The following is a 21,496-nucleotide window of genomic DNA, read 5'->3' as shown; positions in this document are numbered from 1 at the left end:
CTTTGTTTCATTTTAACTCCTTTAAACTTCACAAACCACTCATTGGATTCATATGAGAGGGAAATATATCTCTTGGTATCATCCATAGGCCTACAATTAGATTTCTAATCTCTACAACAATGTGACTAAAATGTTGACCTTACATTAAGACTAAAATTACTTAAACTAGAATAAAATATCAACCTAAAATTAGACTTCCAATTAATTCAGTCCAATCAGTTGATATCTTTGAGATGGGGTGGGACAATACCAGCTAAATAATATGAATATAAAATAATATAGTTTTTACTATACAAAGAATAAAACTTGATAGGGAATCTGAAGCTAAGAAGGTGTGACGCCTCAGGCTCCCTGCTGTGAGTTCCTGGAGATGCTCTGTTCCATCTGTTCTAGACGCTGATGCCGGAGTGGTCGCTGTCAGACTCGTCGGACTCTTCTCGGTACTGGTACGACATGTCTAGGTCACTGAGAGCAGGATAATCCAAAGTGTTAAACCAGTGACATCATCAGAGTTCTCTGTGATTGGTCGATAGTGTGTTTTTGTACCTGAACTCGGAGTCTGAACCAACGCTGTCCTCGTTATCACGCTCACCCTCTGATGATCCAGCTGACTGTCTCTGTGTTGCCATGGGAACCATCTCCAAAGCTTCACTGTCAGCCTCTCTGAGGGACGATAGAGTGTAAACATCTGTTAGTCTGTGTGTGATTAATCCATGTACCCTTCGTTCTTTGGTTATTATATTCTAAAACCAAATTGAAATAACAAATAAACGGTGTGGTTATTTTGTTTTACTGACTTGAAACCAAAACAGAAATACAGAAAAGTAAAAAATCAGATAAGCAGCATTTTTCTGTTTTCAAATTAAATCTGTTTGTGAGATATTTGGATATTTACGGGGAAACTAGAACGAGAGCTTCATGTTTTAAGCTCACCACACAAAGGGGACCCACAGACGGGGGAGGACTTTTACTCTGTCGTGTTTGATCAAATTATCTTGTATCATGTTGTCCACCTCACATCGATGGCAAAGAGGCGCAATTTGTGTGTCGATGACATTTCGTTAAAGAGTTATTGATCCTGAAGTCCGAATCTGTGAACATCTGCCAACTTCACCGAACAGTCCGTGCCCACCAGTCACTCCTCGGCGCCCACCGTGGTGTTCATCCTCTTTGTCACCGTTACCATGACTCCACCTCTAATCAGGTCCTGAGCCGCTTCGTCAGCTGTCCCGTAAATCCTCAATCCGGAGTCCCAGTGCATTCGCATCTTCGTGTAGGGCGTCTGATACCGGATCCCCCTCTCAGCGCCACTTTGATGGGTCCGTACACCTTGCGTATCTCCATGATGTCAGTTGCGTAATCGTTGTCAAAGTAAAGGCATTTGCCGTTCATCTAAATCTTTTGTTGCCAAATTTTTCCAAGAACCAGCTCTTTCACATGAAACTGTAAAAACTTTACTATTATTGATCTTGGGGATGAGGAAGCAGCTGGCTTTGGAATCAGTTCTCTGTGCGCCCTCTGGATCTGGAGCTCCACCCCGTCAGGTAGGGTAAGGCGACTTTTAAGCAGTTCTTTTACAAACTCAATGACTAAGCTCTCCTCTTTTTCTTCTGGTACTCCGAAGATCCTGATATTATTTCTTCTTGAACGGTTCTCTAAGTCGACAATTTTGTCTCGCATCTCCATGTTGTGCTTCACCACCTTCATCAGCGTGTCTTTCATTTGTAGGCAGGCTGATTCCAGGTCGGCTATCCGGGTTTAAGAATCCACAATGTTGGCATTTTGGACCTGTAGCTCTTGCAAAATTTCCTCTTTAAACTCTGCAAAATTTGCTCAGGTCCCGTCTCATATCTTGTTTGAAGTCTTTCAAGCAGAGCATTTTGGTGGAAGCTGGCTGCTGCGCGAGCTTCCACTTTCGGTGTTTCTCCACGGTCGCCATCTTTCCCCTGTTCGGCAGACTCCTTGGCGGTTTCCCTCCACTCATACTTAATTTAAGACGTTTTCAAAGCTATTTCTAATGATAGGAGGTACTTTTCTCATACCAACTAGTGGGGACTCACTGCTACACGTCCATCCTGCAGTAGCGTCGCACCGGAAGTCTTTATATTCATTTTTTGTGGGGTTTTTTTGTACTTTTTAAAATTTTTATTATGTAATCAATTTTCGTTATTCGCATGTGTTTTATTCAGCTTGTGTTTCTGCACTCACGGCTGAGCCTCGTTGTTCTTCTGAGAGGTCGAAGGTCGCACACAGGGGAAACACGGGCTGCAGGGAATTCCTGTACAAACAAACACACAAAGACATGACAAAACAAACAAAAACCCCCCTCCAACAGTGAGTGTCTCTGCAGAAATCAATCAAACACTTTGGTTCCATCAGACCTGTGAGAGGCAGGTGGTCGCTATGGTAACCAAAGGGTTTGTTATCTCCAAACTTCCTACATCAAACATACGAGTGATGTATTCAAGGACTGGAACCACTTTAATGGCAAATCTTTGCCAATGGCAGCATTGAACTGTGCAGATCTGTGTGTGCATGTGTGCACACCATTGGGATATTCCAGAAAGGAGGTTCAACAAACTGAGTTAACATAACCCGCGATGGGAAACTGAGTATCCAGTTCTGTTACAGCTAGTGTGAAGTGGGTTAATCAACTCTGAGTATGTAAACCTTGAGTGACTCAGCACGATAAAAAGCAATCATCAAGGGAGAAAAAATACCACGAGCTGTCATGGCAACCAGCCAGAAGAGAGCAACTTATTTCACCTCGATGGAGCTAGAAGATCTCCTGCAAGTGTTTATACGGGAAGATGAGCCTGTTATAATAGTCAGGGTCACTATGTTTAGATTTTAAATTTCGTTAAATTTTGGAGGAGAATATAAAAATTATAATTTTTTTGAACCCTTATAATAAAAGCAATCAGAAAAGCAATGTTTCCATTTGCCCCAAGTCCTAAATAGTCACCATCTTGGATTTTACAAAATGGCTGCCGTGAAAAATCTTGTCATCAATATCTCAGCTTCTAAATAACAGGGAGCTTTTATTTTGACAGCTAATCTACCATTTTCAGGGCCAAGTAATCTGTGTGCTAAACATAATGAAAGAGAGGGCCAATTTGCAGTATGGCAACTATGTTGAGGTTCAAAGATGACTGCAAAACAGTATAAAAAACATCCTCTGTACGCATGAGGCAGTCTAGCATAGTAGCTGCTATGAAAATGCAACTAATTAAGCCCGTATCCAACGTGCCCAAGACCGTCAGACACATGCATTAGCTACTGGCCACTACACTGCCAAGAAACATGGACAGACGAGAGGAAGCACTAAAATGAACGAATCGGGTGCATCAACATCTGGCTCTTCAACATTTACGAGGTCCCATACAAGTCCCCTGTATAAAGAAAGAAGTTTCTTCTGTCAGAAAGATGATGATGAGCATATCTATCAGGTGAAGACAGTCACCGCTGGGAAATCTCTTAAAGAAACTGTTGAGGCGAAGAGTAGAGGATCTTATATATTTTGTTCCATGGGTGATATTATCAGGGGGTTGTAAATTGTCTCTTGTTACTTTTATGGTATAATAACCTCAACTTTCACTAAATTCTGCCTCACATTTGATAGTTTTAAAAAGGTTAATGGACACTAACTTCATAGAATGTTCATCTCTGATTACTTGTATAACCTTCAATAAAATGGAACATTTCAGTGTAACTACTTTGAGGTTGGATGTAGCTTATTTATGTTATCATTCGATTGCTTGGTGCTAAAAATGGTAGTTCAGCTGTCAAAATAAAAGCTCTAGGTTATTTAGAAGCTGAGATAAAACCCTTTTTATGGCGTCCATTATGTAAAATCCAAGATGGCGGCCAAATAGGTATCAGGGCAAATGAAAACATTGTTATTCTGATCGCTTATACAATAGAACACTCTCCACAAAAATCTGGCAAAATTACTTAGAGTACCTGACGAGGGGGTCTATTCTACATCTGGTCTTAAGCGTTTTTTTGCAGTTACGCGCTTCTCTCCTAGTCTTCTTCTCCGGTCCAGGCTGCTGACACGCCCACCATGTGTAAGGTAGACCAAAAGCGCGTATGTGTGAATGAAGGCGAGTTGAAGGAAAGGAGGTGGTGATGTCATTTTTTGGGCGGTCTAGAAATCACGGAACCTGGAGTTTTCCCAACACTTGTAAATATCATTGAAATCCGTGAAAATGTTCACTTTTGATTAGAAATGACTTCGTTGATAAACAATGTAACAGGTTGATTTGATCAGATCATTGATCAGATTATTGCAGTGAGACTGAGTCACAGTTAAAATCTCTTTCCTTGATCATCATCATCATCATCATAATCATCATCATCATCATCGCTGTAAAGTGTAACAGAGTTAGATGCTGGAGAAATGAGGAAATAACGCGGCCACAGAACGTCCTGCTTTAATACAGAGGGAAAGTGAAACAGAACTATTGGCTTCCATAATACACAGTTTTAAATATAAATAGTTTAAAGCGACCTGAGCTGAGCCTCATTAAAATGTGTGAGAACAGTTTCTGGTCCATCCTCATCTGCATATGAAAGCTTGTTTCACTCTGTAGTGGATCAAACTGTGACTTTACGTTGGACATAGTATGAAAATAGTTGAATCACTGTGACCAACGTGGACAGAAGTCTGCATCTATCAGAGTTTTAATTCATTGCGCATCAGCAGCTGAGTGATCACAGCTGCTGCTGCGTGACGCACGAGTCTGTGTGGCTTCAAATGTAACTAGGTCCAGATTTCTAGTGCAATATAATGTTTCACTTTATTGGGGCGTAGCACTTATTCCAGGGTTAGAAGCGCGTAAAAGGAAAAGGACTTACGCACACCGCAGAATGCGCGTAAAGATGGGAACACCCACATGTCAGGGCTGCTCCACCCACAGTGCGTAATTGGGATGAAGGCACGCAGTAACTGACTTAAGTATAGGGGGAGAATAGCACACAGCCAAAAACAGCGCTGCTGCGCGGCTTTTTGGACTTACGCACATGGGAGAATAGATCCCTATAAGAGGAAAAGGTAACACCGTCACGGCTTAAAGGAAAGAATACGGGCTTTGGAGGAGATTACTGCTCGAGTGAATGCGTAAGTTAGAATGCAGTAATTTAAAACACTCAACAGTTAACCGTACTTACACTACCAGTCAAAAGTTTTAGAACACCACACTTTTTCCATTTTTTTTACAGAAAATTATTCAGTTTACTGTGTCATTGCACTCTGAAATGAAGGCATAGAACAAATAAGCAAAAAAATAAAATAATTAAATCAATTTATAAACCAAAATGTATTCTAAACTTTTGACTCATCAAAGTACAGTGTGTTCCAACACTGCTTTTATGCAGACAGAGGGGGTTCGAAGTAACCAAGAAGAGTTGGAACACCTGTAGGAATGAGTAGCACCAGTTTTCAAGGCTGATCCAACCTTCATTGTTCCAGAACAGCTTTAAATTGTTAACCCACTTCGTGTTCCCTGAAAAAGGCCTATTTCTATAATTCTGAAATGTACATTATCCTTCAGTTTTGGGTAACCAAACCTTTTTTAACCTGTGGCTGTTCAGTGCTTACCTTTGTACCATTTCAAGCTATTTGTTGGACTTGCACGACTTGAACTGCAATAAATAACTGGAAAAATGAATTCACACTGAGCGTGCTTTTGTTTATTCGTTGTTAATGTGTGTGTGTGTGTGTGTGTGTGTGTGTGTGTGTGTGTGTGTGTGTGTGTGTGTGTGTGTGTGTGTGTGTGTGTGTGTGTGTGTGTGTGTGTGTGTGTGTGCGTGCGTGCGTGCGTGCGTGCGTGCGTGCGTGTGTGTGTGTGTGTGAGAATGAGAGTGTTGGACACGGAATGGAGTGAGCGCTCTGTGGCCAAACTGGTTTTTCCCCCTGCTGCTGCTTGCGTTCGTGGTCGTCGTGCCCCGGTGACTATTTGTGGGTTTTTTTATATTAATTTTTATTTCTATGAAATAAATAATATTTTATACACATAAAAGGTATTAAAGGGATTTTATTTTTAGACAATAAATTGTAATCCTTGTTTCTGTCCATCCTTTACTGCCATATCTATTATAAACCTAAATCTATCTGAGAGTGTGCGGCCACGTTTATTCCTTTAAATTGATATATCAAAATGAAAAAGTGATAAAGCCAAATTACATTTTGTTCCCAGGGAGCTTTATAAAAAACATCAGTAGGTGTTTTAATGCAGATCAACCTTTCTGATTGCTCTGCATACAGAGCCTTTCCCTAAATGCTCTGCATCCCTAATGTTGGAAAGAAAACCATGGTTTGTAAATCAACATAAAGCAGCAGAACATTTGTAACAATGTGAGTGCACGTCTGTGGTGTGTGATGTTACAAATGTGTGTCAGGGTTAGTGTCAAGGTAAATGAAAGTGTTCCTTGAGTAGCAGTGTTTAGGTGGGCGGAGCCCAGGGTTTCTCAGTCAAAACCTGCCAGTGAGCAGGTTCAGTTCATGGAGAATGTTACCATGGTGACATACTCAGAGTAGAACTTACCAAGTGCTTAATTTGTAAATCATCAGGCCACGTGTTGTTCCGGCAGTAAGAGAGAGGCAAAAATGTCACAGAATACAGTTTTTAAAAGTACCTTTTGCTTACTAAATTATATCACGTGAACACAAACAAGAAATTAACCTTAATGTTTATTAAAAGAATGATGAATCAGCCATGTTTCAATACATTCAAAATCAATGTAAATGAAGCAATGTCAAGCGAGGCAACTTGGATGATTTGATAGTTGAAAAATTTTAACCTTTTAAGCAAATTCAAGCAACAACTCCCCTGGACGTCACTGTCTGTAGAGCTGAGGCAGCAGCCCCTCCCTCCCGCTACTGTGAGATGGCTGCAGTGGGAGGGCTGTACACTTCCTTAACTTACCGGGGCAAAATTAAAGCGGTTAACCCCTTGAACAAGCCTACATTCTGAGTGAACTCATCCTTTAGTAACTCTGTAAGTTGATATATTAAATGTAAAAGCGGCTCTGTCTATGATAAGTGCTGTAAACGTACGACCGGAGAAGAAGTGATCAGCCCTCTCGATGCAGCAGTCCTCTCAGCGCTCTTCCTCACTCGCGCTCAGTTTTTACCTTTAATTTTGTATGTACAATGACATTTCTAGTGTTTTCAACTCAATAAAAGACACAGCTGTGCAAATATAATACTTAAACATGCAATCAATACTCTTAAAAGCAAATGAAGTGTTGAAAAAATTAAAATAAAAAATGACATGCTAAATCTAATCAAATAAGTGCTGGTCAAAATCTGGGAGGTACCGGATCTTGTTCCGGCAGGATCCGGTCCAAATTAAGCTCTGAACTGACCCCGCTTTCAAGAATCTGAATCTGAAACTTTCTCTTATTTGACCCAAAATATACTCAGAGTTTGAACATAACCCGCTTTCTGGAACACCCCTCTGGTGTGTGTGTGTGTGTGTGTGTGTGTGTGAGAGGGTGTTTACCTGCACAGTCCGCAGAGAAACAGGACGACAGGTGAGTAACTCCAGGTAACCTGAGACAGACAGACAGACAGACAGACAGAGGGTCAATCAGCAGATACACAGAGGTCAGTGTAAGGATCACAGGTTTAGCCGTAGCTGTGCTCAGTGTTTTCACATCTGTAAAATCCTAAAATGAACCAAACACTGATGCCGTTAGAAAAATGATGCTTGTTGACTTTGTCAACATACATCGTTTACTCTGTGTTTGGTGTTGAAAGTGAAAAGAGTCAGAGCAGCATGTTGACTTTAGAGTGTTTACATTTGTGCACATCAGTAGATGATTTCATCATAATCACTTTTCAGTCAGTCACTGTAGCCCATGTCCTGTTTTTAGGAAAATTGGCCAAAAATGTAAGGATTCATGACTGACAGATTCTGGAGGGACTGGATAGTTTTCAAAATAAAAGATATAAACTGTGGAAAAACAAATGAATCACTGAATCCTTATTTGTTCAGGGCTGATTAAAGGCTAAGAGCTTCAGGATTTAGTCTCCATGAAGGAGATGATGGGATGTTTGTACCATCACAGCAGACACTTTGGACATTGTCCTTTCTCAGACATCCACATAGGGCTGCACGATTATGGCTAAAATGATAATCGTGATTACTTGGATACAAATTTTAGTCACAATTATTCATGTTAGGAAAAAACATCTGAACAATATATGAATAGTTTAGAGTGCAAAAGAAAAGCTTTAAACAAGAATAATGATAAATACTATAAAATATACCCAAAAATGTAAAATGTACAACAGGCTAACTATAAACACACTTTTACAGACTCAGGGTGCAACTCTTTGAAAACAATTACAGCATATAAAGAAAAGTTAAGAACATTAAGCTTAAACCTACAGGTTTTGAGCCAGAAACAGCGTTTGTCAACATTTTCTGTCTTGATTCTCTGCTGGATTAATTAATAACCAATTCAGGTACTTATGTCATTTAACTCACGGGGGCGTACATGTGCAACACAAGCACCCTCTCCACCTGAAAAACCCTAAAACTCTCCAGTTTTCTTGACTACCGCGTACTTCCATTTCAAGTTATAGGAGTATTATCATGTCAACTTGTTGCTGAGAGTCACACAGGTTGTGTGCGCCGACACTCAAGGGGCAACAAGCGCACGCACAGCTGACGTGACCTACATGTGTGTCCGAACTTGGCCAGACCTGTTTGGTTCTGTCATCCTTTGTGAGGAAAAACAAGGGGGGATCCATCATACAGACTGACACCGCCATGTTTTATTTCTATCTGAGCCCACAGCTGAAGCAGAGAGGGGCGGGGCTTATGGTAAACACACCAGGCTGAGCCCAGAGCTTATCAACATGTTGCTTTTTCTGAATAAAACCAGTAAATAAGCTGCGCTGCAGATTGGTTGCTCCACATGACTCGCTCTCATCAGTCTAGTTTACAGAGTGACCCAAAGCTGCTGAAGCGTTGCTCGTTTGTCATTAATGTAGTTTAATGAAGCCTCAAAGAGTAACTAAACCTCAAACCCACTTAGAGTTACTGCTCTCTAAGGATTGAACGCCGGCTATAACAAGTGAATTTTGCTATTGGCTGAAACTGATTCTTTAGATTGCCCTGCGTCATCAACTTTCACTGTTGGCCCCGCCCCTCCTTTGAAAGCTGAGAGGAGGGAGGAGGGTTTCCTTCGATCACAGCCCTCTGTGAGCAATGATTGACATTTTTAATGAGGAAGTGTAATGTTCCGTGTGTGAAACAGCAGCTGTAGCTGTGATGTTTTTTGACTCTGAGGTTCTATAAAGAGCAGATTCTGTGCTAATCAGAAGGTTCATCAACCAATGTGTGTATATACAGACACATAGTGTGTGTATCTCCATTTGTATCTGCGTGTACGCAAACGTGCATGTACTTATCGCTGGGGTGTGTGTCTTTGTACGTGTGTGTGAGGCCGCGGTGGCAGTAGATCAGGGACAGTTGTGAGTATAACAGCTGTGGAGCTGTGTGTTTACGCTGGTGGGCTGTGTATTCTATATAGTAGTTGAGCAGGCAGTGGTCTGTTACTGCCAGCGTTGACCGTCTGACTGAGAGGGCGTGTCTTACTGCGTCAGGTAAATTTAATTCTGGAGGCCATAATCATGATCACGATTAAAATTTGATTAATTTTGCAGCCTTACTTCCACATGGATTCACGCTCTGCCCTCCTCTCATCCAGGATCTTCTGGCGGAGGAAGAGGATCCTCTCCTGAAAAACACAATGAGACACACTTCCTCTAAAATATGAATCCTCCAACCTCTCCCACAGCTGCCCAGTAACCTTTGAGCAACAAACTAACACAGACAGCTAAAGTCAGCTCTCTGTGGTTCAGCTGGATCATCTGAACTTATTTCTCTGTGCATGCTGTGTTTTCTCAGAGGGTGATACTAAGGCTTCTTTCCCCTTCAACTTTAATATTGGTGGGAACATTTCAGCCATAGTTTGAAACTGGTATGGACACGTCAATTCTATGCACTGCACTGGTCAAACTGTACACACACTATCAAACTAAAGACAACTCTTCATTATGTTCACCGACTTTGTTCCATTTCAACTCCTTTAAACGTCACAAGCCACTCATTGGATTCATAAGAAACATGGCCTAGGGAGCCTTGCTTTTTGGTGCGGTTTATACTTGCCTGCCTCAGACATTTGACAACTGAAGGTCTGGGGGCCACATGCGGCCCTCCATCTAAGCCTCAACAGTAAATGCACAAAATGACTCCAAAAACACATAAATGACAAAAGATTACACAATATGGCTACACAAGTACACAGAAATAGCAGAAAAGTACAGAAAACACCCAAAATCAGAATCAGAATCAAGAAAGGTTTCATTTGCCATGTACAGTTTAAAAACAGCACAAGGAATTTAACTTGGCAGTTGGTGTGAAGAACAGAAAAAGAACAAAAAACAAACCAGAAACAATAATAATAATAATAAATAAAAAGGAAATAAAATAAATGACAATACAGACACAAAATGACAAGAAAAACAAAAAAATATATATATTTTTGGGGGCAAAATAATGTTCATATTGGTTAGATTCTAATATCTACTTTAGATTAGATTCTAAATGTTGACAGAAGTTCTTATAATATGGCCTTTGAATCAAACCATCACATTTTGTGGCCCCCACCGTGATAACACAGCTTTATCACAGTGGGGACATCATATAGTGTGTGTGTGTGTGTGTGTGTGTGTGTGTGTGTGTGTGTGTGTGTGTGTGTGTGTGTGTGTGTGTGTGTGCGCCAGTTCTCTCTCTGGATAGAAAGCAGCACAGATGATTCGTCGGAGGCGCTGCATCAATCCTCCAATCAGAGAAACCAGCAGAGCCAAACCCAGCAGGAACCCTGGGGTGCAGAACAACACGTTTAACACAATATTTGTCAGCATGTTTTATACCACACTACTAACATGAGAGGACACATCATCCACCAATGGGCAGAAAGCTGAAACATCACATGACATTTACTGTAATTTCCAGACTATAAAACGCACCGCTGTATTCCAATAATTTAGCAATTTACCAAGAAAAGTCCACACAAAGGCCACATCGTCACATTGGTGGCTAGACTCTATTGGCTGATGAGGGTGCCCTTCAGATGACTCGGCCAATCAAAATGGGCAGATAGGAGGGCTGTTATATACAAAGGTTTTTGTGTTTAACTGATAAGTTTCCTTCTTCACGTGACGTGTCAGCCTCACTGCTCCACGTCTACATATATACCCATTTACAGCTGTTTATGGTCACTTTTTACTGGATCCAGACTAATACACCACTTCGTCTGTTCTTCTTACCGTGCACTACCGCAGAGCCATCACAGCGAGTCCAGTCAAAACGTGGATGTAGTCGTGAACGTTTTATTTGGCAACTTTATGCTGTTTATTGTTTCTTTCTATAATGAACTGCTTGACTCTTACTGTGTCCAGGCCAGGGTTGGGGTCAATTATAATTGTAATTGTGTAATTAATAATTAATTACAATTACAATTGTATTTGAAATTGTACTTGAAAAAATGTGCTGCTGTTGTTATTGTAATTGAGTTTAGATAATTGACTTTGTAATTTTATGGTTTACACATATCAGATAGCACTCACTGCTCTAGGCCAACCTTGTCCCTGCTTACAAAATACATGCGTGACCAACGAGGTCTCTTTAACAAGGAATTTAACATTTACTCAAGCCTCACAATGCCCCCCCCCCCCCCCCCCCCCCATAGGCAACCCTATGGTTTCACACATGCACAACCTGGGCTGCAATTGTTCAACTAGCATCCTTGTCTGCTCTACCTCCTAAAGGTGGGTTAATCCCAACATGTGAATCAGGGTTGGTTGTTGCATTCTATAGGTGTGCATTCCTCTGTTGCCATGGTGAATAATAACTTGTGAATCTTCACACCCATACAGGAAGAAGGTATTATTACAGTTTTTCAGCAAGAATCATGGTCTGCCGTACCTCGCAAAGTGCAGTTGTTTTATTTTTTAACATAGATTGGCTGTTATGAAGATATTTTTTTATAAAAAAATAAATAACTCAAGGAGTATAGCCTTGATTTAAGCCTAACAAGATGATAAACAAATGAAATGACAGATAACTGTTACAGTGTATTTCACAGCTGATTTAAGAAAATGGTTAAGACATTTAATAATTGAGAGAGTAATTGTAATTGACTTTCAGGAGGAAAAAAATTATCGTGATTTGTAAATAAAAAAATGCTGGTCAGCGTAATCATAATTGAATTGTAATTGAACATGGATAATTGAAGACATAATTGTAACTGAAAAATGTAATTGACCCCAACCCTGATCCAGGCTGTTCTGATCTCCGTCTCCGTCTGTCAGTTCTCCTTACGTACTGTAAGCTTCTCCATCTGCCTCAGAGTCCAGGGTGTGTGCGTGACAAAATGACTGATCAGAATGATTCAGTGGGACGGAGCTCAATTTTTTGCCGGCATGAATCTTGTAAAACTGGAAAAAATTTCTGCATCATTGTTTAAGCCGCAGGGTCCAAATCGTGGGAAAAAAGTAGCGGCCTATAGATCGGAAATTACTGTGAGTTTGAAACATGAGGAAACCAATCAAAGAAGGAGAGTCAACCAAGAACACATTCTACTGTATGGCCATGTTGTAAATGTCATACTAACGTACTACTCATAATAAGTCTGATGTCAAAATGAGTATGTAGTGCGTTCACATTAGATAGTATGAAGAGATGTGAGAAATACCAGGATGTATACTAGATAGGGACATTTTGTGTGCACAGTAGACACACTAGTCATACTCAACCTCCCCATGATGCATTGCGAGCGGAATGTAAAATTGTCCTGGGACCAGCTTCAAGCTAAAAATCAAACATCCCCTTTTCAAAATAAAAGCATATCTTCCTGTCTTCCATTAGTTTTTTAACGCTATTGTAAATAAGGCTCTTGTTTTGAAGTTAACCAGAAGTTTCATCAGTAACACAATGGAAGGTCTCTGAAAATCTTTGAAATGTCGGCATGAAATATGTTTCTGTGAGTTTTATAGATCAAATGAGCACATGTTCATATTCTACTTTCTCACTTAAAATGTTTTCAGAACTTTTAAAGGTGGAGAATCTACAAAGATATTTATCCTCAGTGTGATTCAGGTTTTTATCACTGTAGGTTCCAAATGCATGTTGGGAAGAAAGAGTTTCACCAGAGCTCTTCTGGCATCCAGCGGAGCTTTTCCACCTCAATGTTATAATGTAACAATGCAAATAAAGTTGAATTGAATTGAATTGAATTAACACTTGCCAGCAGAAACATATGTAATTGTCATTGGTGTTGACATTGATGGTCTCGATTTGCAACGCCCTGCCTATCCAACCCTAGTGCTCACGGCACGTCACTGCAATATATCCTCAAAATTCTATTATTTCAGATAACTTCCTGTTATCCTTTGTATTTAGCCTGCTTAAACTCTGAGAGAAGAGTACAGTATAGTAGATCACTAGGGATGTAACGATTCACTCAACTCCCGATACGATTCGATTCACGATACTGGGTTCACGATACGATTCTCTCACGATTTATTTTACAAAATGGGACTGTATATAAATGACTGAAAAATATTCCTTTATTTTTTTTGGGAAAATACTATACTATTTTTCATTGTCAAAAGAATCCCTTGATAAACTATTCAAAACAATGCAATTTAACTAAAGATAAATCTTGAATGAAATAAATAAAGGAATAATACAAATGAAGAAGAAGCTTATTATTTAAATTCTGGTTCTATAGTAAACGATACAAAACTGCATAATAGTTATTTTTCTTTTTAAAAGTGCAACTGAAAATGTATTTTGTGCCTTAACAATTGGACTAAAAAAACAAAAACAAAAAAGCAGTCATTTTACTGTATTTAGGTCAGATATTTGTTTGGACCAGCAGAGGGCGCTGGTAACCCAGTGGTCGGTTGGCATGCAGATATTTTGCAGTGAAGAAGAGATGCTATGCTAGCAGACAGAGCTAATAGAAAAACGTGACTTTTACAGATATTCACGTAATATTACAGATATTCTTTGGGTGCTAAATGGGTAATGAATCATTTATGAATATGTTTAAGAGTAGAAGGCGGCCAGAAAGAAAGTATTAGCAGATTTTGCTCGCCGCCAACACTTCTGGGTAGCGCCCTCTGCTGGTTAAAAAAGTACTGCGATTCAATTTTCACAGCATCGATGTGAATCGTTATACCTATGAATCGATTTTTAACTGCCTTACGATTAATCGTTACATCCCTATAGATCACTGTCTGAAAAAGCTGTAGCTAGATTTAAAGATTTAGTTCCATCATTGCTTACCTCTGATCCATACGATATCTCAAATCTTATCAACAGTGCAATGTTGTCATTGTATACAGCTCTGGATGCTGTTGCCCCGCTTAAAAGAAGATGATATTTCATAAAAAGGTTTCCCCCTGGTATAAATCTGAATTACGTCTCCTAAAACAGGCATCGTGAAAATGAGAAAGGAAGTGGCTCTCCTTAAACATGGTAGAAGTTCATACTGCCTGGAGAGAAAGTTTGTAGCTTATAATAAAGCTCTCCACAAAGCTAGAACCTCTTATTATTCAACTTAAACAGAGGAAATCAATAATAATCCTTGGTTTCTATTCAACACTGTAGCCAGGCTCACCAAAAGACACAGCTCTGTTGAATCATTTTAGGAACTAAAAACTAAGATTATCTAGCAGAACACCAACAATATATTCAAACACAATCCACCATCTACACATAACTCTAATGGGCACAGTTGTGTCCTGGGTTGTAGCCAACCGACCACTTCTGTCCATCGTTGCATAACCCATCATACTGCTCACACTGCTTCACACCATTTACACTGATGTCCACCTCATATATCATCACGTGTGACCAGTACAAGACAGAACCTTGTCTGTAGTGGGAGCATTTCAGAGCATGGAGGAGGCTGCAAGACGTTTAATATTAACCTCACCACTAGGAACGAGTGTATCAAAGTGTATCATGTTTTTCCTGCAGTCAGTGCCTTCTCCTCGCTCTCTTTTCTGTTTCAGGTGTCTTGATGTTGGAGCTGGTGGTTCCTGATCGATGGCTTGCGACTCAACTAGTCTGGAACACTGGGATGGTCTATCATTCTATCCTATTCTGTTTGCTCTTCTGTTCACTAACCCCAACCAGTCGAAGCGGATGTTCTCCACCTCTGAACTTGGTTCTGCTGGAGATTTCTAACTATAAAAAGGAAGGAGTTTTTTCTTCCCACTGTCGCTAAATGCTTGTTCATGTGGATCTTGTTGGGTTCTTTCTTTCTTACTAAGGACTCTATTTTTTGCTAAGCGCTTTGAGATGACTTTGTTGTAATTTGCGCTATATAAATAAAGTTGAATTGATGGAATTTCTGCTTTCTATTATTTGGAAATTGACACAATTGCACATCAATATTCCCCTGATGGTCTAAACTAAATGTGTCGGCAGCCCTTTATAGTCTCACATTCAAGTCTGTTAAAAACAATAAACGACTTAATAAAGCCACTTTGTTGTATATCAATGTTTCGATCTGTCACAATAATGTAATTTAAACTGAAATACCTCAAGTTGAGGGCATTTCTCAGCTTTTCTAAGGTGAAATTAAAAAAGAGATGAATTAAATTGTGTAATCACAGAGCATGATTAATTAACGGCACAATATTTTTAATCTGTTGACAGCACTAAGTATAGTATTGAGTGTTTAGTATGTCAGTGTGCGATTACAAACATAGCCCTTGTGTGTGAGTGCTGGTACCGAGGATGAAACATGTGATCTGATTGGGCTCTGACGGTTTCTTCAGACACTTCCTGCTGATGACGGTGATGTTTCCTGTCTGCAGGATGTCGAAGGAGGAAATCAGGTCTCTGATGATGGACGAGGAGAAACCAGAGCCATTCACAGCCACCGACACCACGACCGGAGCTGGAGGCAAGGACGGTCAGTTATAATTGTCATTGTGTAATTGATCATTCATTATAATTATGGCGTAACTATAATTGTAATCATAATTGAAAAAAAATCAGTTTCTGTTGTACTCATAATGGAAATTTAATAAAAACTGTCAATCAATAATTAATTAATTTAATAATAATTTCATTAAATGCAAACCTGTGAAACCATGTTACAGTTCTATGGCTTACACATACTGTACGTAGTTAACATTTATTAAAATATGTTCATTTATAATTGTAATTGAAAAATCTAAATGACCTCAACCCTGAAGGTTGCCATGGTTACCGCCTAAAGACACACACACACACACACATAGATAGACGTACATCGGGCCACCACGTCCGCCTTCACCAGGTGCTGAACCTGGTCCAGGATCCAGAACAACAGGAAGTCCAGCACCACCACCAGGCCACCAATCAGGAGGTACCTCAGCACCGTGGCCACGCCCTTCAACGCAGACTTCCACTCCTTAGAGGTCAGCTGACACGTTACTGCAAGAGGGGGAGGGGTTACTGCAGGACACACCCACCCACCCACCCACACACACAGCGCTGCACTGACGAGGTGTGATGTAGGTCTTGGCCTCGTTGCATCTGATTGGTAGGACTGAAGCTCCGCCCTCTGAGGTTATCTGACGGTCGATCTCCCTGAATCGAGCACTGATGTAAAAGTTATCAAAGCCGATCTGATGGAGATAATTGTGTCTGTACATCACTGCCCTGCACACACACACACACACACCAAGTCAATTACAATTACATTCTGAATTACAAAAGTTCAATTATAATTAATCACAATTACTGAGCCTGAAATAAATAACCTTATAAAAGTCAACCTTCCTCTTGTGTTAGCTTTCTGTTAGCATCTCTTATGACAACTGGTCCTAAATCAGCTACAAAATACACTATAAGCAATTGTCTATCATCTAATTTCTTTCTTATCTATTCCTAATCAATGAAAATAGAGGTTTTAATATTTTTGGTGTGGACGTCTGAGTCAGTATAGCCCTCATCTTCAGTTTTCTCAAAAATGGTCAAATGTGGGAAAGCTTGATAATAAACATATTTTTGTAATTATTAACTACATATATGTAAAACTGTACATATAACTGTAACATGGTTCCCCAGACGTCATTCTTGCCAATCTTTCTTTTGTATAATGAAGGCGATGAAGTACTTTAAACTGAATTAAACCATGGCGGATGCAAAGAGAGGAGGTATGTATACGGGTCAAACAGGACTTCCACTCCTTATCTGATAAAACAGCATCATTTTCCCAAACATTTTTTATTTTTTCCCACAGTAAAGGTTTTGTTTGTCGCATCAGTTTGTACATTACAGATACACGCTTCCTGTCAAAAGGGTCCAATTCCAGAATTTAATCAGCTTGATTCTTAGATGGTAAATAAGGAAAAGAAGAAAACAATGTCCTTGTGAAGCTGCGTATTTGCAAGTATCTGAACTTATGTGACCCCAGAATATCATGATCTCTAAGTAAAACATCAAATGATCTAAACCCATCATTTGAAAACAACTGATGAACAAACTTCAAGCCTTTGTTATGCCAAATCTGAAATGCTTCATCGGTAATTGATGGTAAAAAAAATTATATTGGGAAAAACCTACTCACTTCTCGGAGGAGAAATGTTTTTCTAAACAATAACCATATCCTAAGAGAGGTCTTTACAATTGGATTGGTTAGTTGTACCTTTTTATAGGTATATAAGGTAATGATGAAGTTACCAAAGGCATTCCATCTGTGTCTAAATCTCACCCTCATTTTCACACACAGAGAAATGTTGGCAAAACTGCCATTTTGACTATATTTATTCTGCCTGCTAAGGATGTTGATAACGTTGCCCACTTTTTGAAATCCTCTACTGTTTTTTCCAACAGTATGTCAAAGTTCTGAGCTTACAGCTCTGCCATTGAGCGTGTAATATGTATTCCTAAATATTTAAATACTTTTTTTTTTCCAGTTTAAAGGGAAAATCTGAATCATTATCAATATTATTAACTTGAAACAATAAACTTTTTGCATAATTCAATTTGTATCCTGAGAGACGACCAAACATATCAAGAATGTTGAGCAATTTTGGCACCGATTCAATAGGGTTGGAAATATACAGCAGCAAGTCGTCAGCGTAAAGGGATACCTTGTGTGTTTTACCTCCTCTGGAGATCCCCATAACCTCCCAATCGTCTCTGAGGGCTATAGTTAGCGGTTCAATTGCCAAGTCAAACAGATAAGGAGAGAGACTACAGCCTTGCTTACATCCTCTGTGCAATTCAAAAAACTCAAAAGTCATGTTTTTTTGTACGTACAGAAGCAACAGGGGAGGAGTACAATATCCAAAAGCCATGGTGTAATTGCCTGAACAATTTCAGTAGTTGTTGATTTGAACTTTATCTTCAAAAGTAAGCTGCGGAATAGGTAAACCATCTAAAAAGTTAGTTAGGCAAATATCATCAACAGATTCAGAATTGTAAAGAGCACAATAAAAGTAACTCATCATTAATGGCATTCGGATCAGCGGTTTTCTCCCCCAAAGCTTTACAGATTTCAGAGGTCGTGTTGAAACTACTGATTGTTTAATCTGATGTGCAAGAAGTTTCCCAGCCCTTTCCCCATGTTCTTAGAAAGTTTGTTTTGATTTGAAAAAAAAGACTTTCTGTTTGTTTTACAGACAGCCCTTCAAATTCAAAATTTAATAACAATTTTCTACGATAGACCCTATTTCCTTTATATTATCAGACAGTTTGGAAAGTTTTTGTTTATACTTTTTTTCTTTGGAACGCTGAATATGAAATTATCTGACCTCTAATACAGGTTTTAAAAGCCTCCCAGAAAATACTCATCTTCATTCCTGGAGTTTGGTTGAGGTCCATTAAATAATTTGTTCAGAAATCATATTTTTAAATGAATCATATGACAACAATAAAGGGTCAAGACGCCAAGTCCGCCTAGGTCTGGGGCACTCCGGGAAGCTGATATCAAGTTGTACAGGAAAATGATCCAAAATGACAATGCTGTTGTATTGACAGCCAGTCACATTTGGTAAAATCTCTCTATCTACAATGAAAAAAAGCAATCCTTGAATATGTGCAGTGCACAGGAGAAAAAACGGAAAATTGTTTTGTTATTGGGTTACAATTTCTCCATGGTTCCACAAGAGCATAGGATTTCATAAAGTTGTGAATAACTGTGCCGGCTTTTGATAGTTTACTATTTGGTCCCGGATTGGATCCATCTATATGTGGATAGAGCAGAAAATTAAACCCCCCCTAATATTCATTGGTTATCTGTGATGTCTGGCAGAATCCCCATTAAGGAGGAGAAAACACTGGGATCATCATAGTTTGGTTTGTATTTATTTGCCAAAATAATCTCATACAGTTTACCCATTACAATTACAGTATATATCTACCTCTGTTATCACCAATTGTTGCTAGCTGTATTAATGGAATTCCTTTCTTAATTAAATTAGCAGTCCCTCTTGTTTTATCATCATGCTTTCAGCTAAATATCTGCCCAATCCATGGTTTTTTTTAGTTTATTTTGTTCATTCAAACGGAGATGCGTTTCTTGAAGATACATAACATCAGAATATAATGATTTTCTTTGTGTGAAAACCCTTGTACGTTTAATCGGATTGTTTATACCCTTTACATTCCAGCTCATAAAGCGGAGACAGGTGTTGCCCTGCAAATCACCCATTTAACTGTAACATAAAGGGATAAAAATATAATTTGTTCCTGTCGCCTAAACCCTGAACAAAAACAACAAAGAAAAAAGAGCCTGAAATACCAATGTTGATCTACTAAACTCTAGAGATCGTATCCCTGAATGCTAGTAACCCACAATAGCTAAACATGCTACAACTTACTGTTGTGGTAGTCGAGACCGGTCTTGGTCTCGAGACCAAATTTTAAAGGTCTTGGTCTTGTCTCGGACTCTGAAGCATTTTGACTCGGTCTTGTCTCAGACTCAGGCTGCCCGGACTCGGGATTTTCCGTCAAGATCGTTCGAGACCAGCACTAATTCCTGCTATTTTTAAACTTTTTTATAATGTGATAATAACACGGAGAAGAACGGGATAAAACAATCTTTTATTCATTCTTTAATCCACCCCGTATAATGACCACAACCTTCCTTAATGTGACTGAGTGACGTGTGTGACACACGTGTGTGTGTGTGTGTGTGTGTGTGTGTGTGTGTGTGTGTGTGTGTGTGTGTGTGTGTGTGTGTGTGTGTGTGTCTGGCTACGGTGTCAGTTTGTACCGCGGAGCAGAAGGAGATATGAACTAATCACCGGTAAAAATCCCAGTAAAACTCCAGAAAACAATCACCATGAATAAATATTATCTCCCTGGTAAAGACAGTAGCTCTAATAACTGGTAAAATAATAAACTGATGATATTACAGCCTGTGAATGCAGTACGGGGGACGCACTTACTCCGCCTCTGGGTCCTAGTGTCTGCTGTCCGGTGAAGCCTGTTCTATTTACCAAGGTTCGTGTGTGTTTAATAAGTCTGTGTGCGTCTGTGTGAAAGTCTGCATGTTTATGCATCTGTCCATCCACTATTTTCATTATATCCATGTCTTTTAAGGCTTTTATTACATAATGTCGGCTGTAGTCCGGGCCGCCGCCATCTTGGATTATGTCGTCACCAGCGCATCATCGTCGTAAGTTGCACATGCGCAGAATGACTCAAATAACTGTAAAGAGGTCTTATATTATTTTATTATCTTTTTAAAGTGGTGTTTTTTTGTCTTTAGACTCCAATTACATTTATGTATATAATATGTTCCCCACAATATAAACAGGTTCACAATATAACTATTTTTTATAGTTTCTGTTTCCACTGTATCCAGAATAATAATAATCTTTCTCAACAAGAACTATTGATTGATTTGTCACATGACTGCTCCTCTATCCGTCTCAGATAGTGTGGTCTTGAACACAACACTACTACAACTACCGATTGTCCCGTGACAGGACTAAACTGTGAACATCTGAAGAGAGAAAACTGGGCCCAGACATGCCACCAAAAATGGAAGAGAACTTTAAGCTATTCAAAGAAGAGCTTAAAGAAATGATTAAGGAGATGAAACAGGAGATGAGACAGGATCTCATGTCCTTAAGACAAGAACTATCTACGAAGATGGAGAACATGACGAATGCCTTGGAGAAATCATTGAAAATACTGGAGAATGATGTCAAGGTACTGAAAGAAGAAAATGTAAAGAATGCAGAAAAGATAAAAACATTGGATGCGAGGGTTGAAGAACTGGAAAGAAAAGAAAGAGAAAAGGATGTCATCATCACGGGCCTAAAGATAAGGCCAAGGAGCTACGCCAGTGCAACAAGACAAACTGAGGATCAGACCAGCGAAGACGAAAAATCGATTGAAGAACAGGTGATTGATTACCTGGACTCGAAAGGCATTGAAGTGAACCCAGACAA

The 21,496-nt window shown here is 39.5% G+C and overlaps 1 protein-coding gene across 1 annotated transcript in view; it reads right to left on the bottom strand.

Moving 5' to 3' along the window:
• Positions 1 to 241: 241 nt before the first annotated feature.
• The window catches only part of dcst2 (DC-STAMP domain containing 2), a 53,972-nt gene continuing 32,717 nt past the window's right edge, over positions 242 to 21,496 (bottom strand). The window contains exons 9-17 of the mRNA XM_028463816.1: positions 16,591 to 16,748; positions 16,356 to 16,520; positions 15,832 to 15,999; positions 10,802 to 10,902; positions 9,689 to 9,756; positions 7,509 to 7,558; positions 2,209 to 2,278; positions 547 to 663; positions 242 to 465 (exon numbers count right to left, since the gene is read on the bottom strand). Coding sequence (XP_028319617.1) covers positions 390 to 465; positions 547 to 663; positions 2,209 to 2,278; positions 7,509 to 7,558; positions 9,689 to 9,756; positions 10,802 to 10,902; positions 15,832 to 15,999; positions 16,356 to 16,520; positions 16,591 to 16,748 — 973 coding nt within the window. The 3' untranslated portion in view covers positions 242 to 389. The remainder of the gene's footprint in view (positions 466 to 546; positions 664 to 2,208; positions 2,279 to 7,508; positions 7,559 to 9,688; positions 9,757 to 10,801; positions 10,903 to 15,831; positions 16,000 to 16,355; positions 16,521 to 16,590; positions 16,749 to 21,496) is intronic.

This window comes from Gouania willdenowi, chromosome 13 (assembly GCF_900634775.1).
Source record: "Gouania willdenowi chromosome 13, fGouWil2.1, whole genome shotgun sequence".
Taxonomy (NCBI): domain Eukaryota; kingdom Metazoa; phylum Chordata; class Actinopteri; order Blenniiformes; family Gobiesocidae; genus Gouania; species Gouania willdenowi.
The sequence above is the reverse complement of the archived record's forward strand: the minus strand, read 5'-3'. Positions and strand labels throughout refer to the sequence as shown.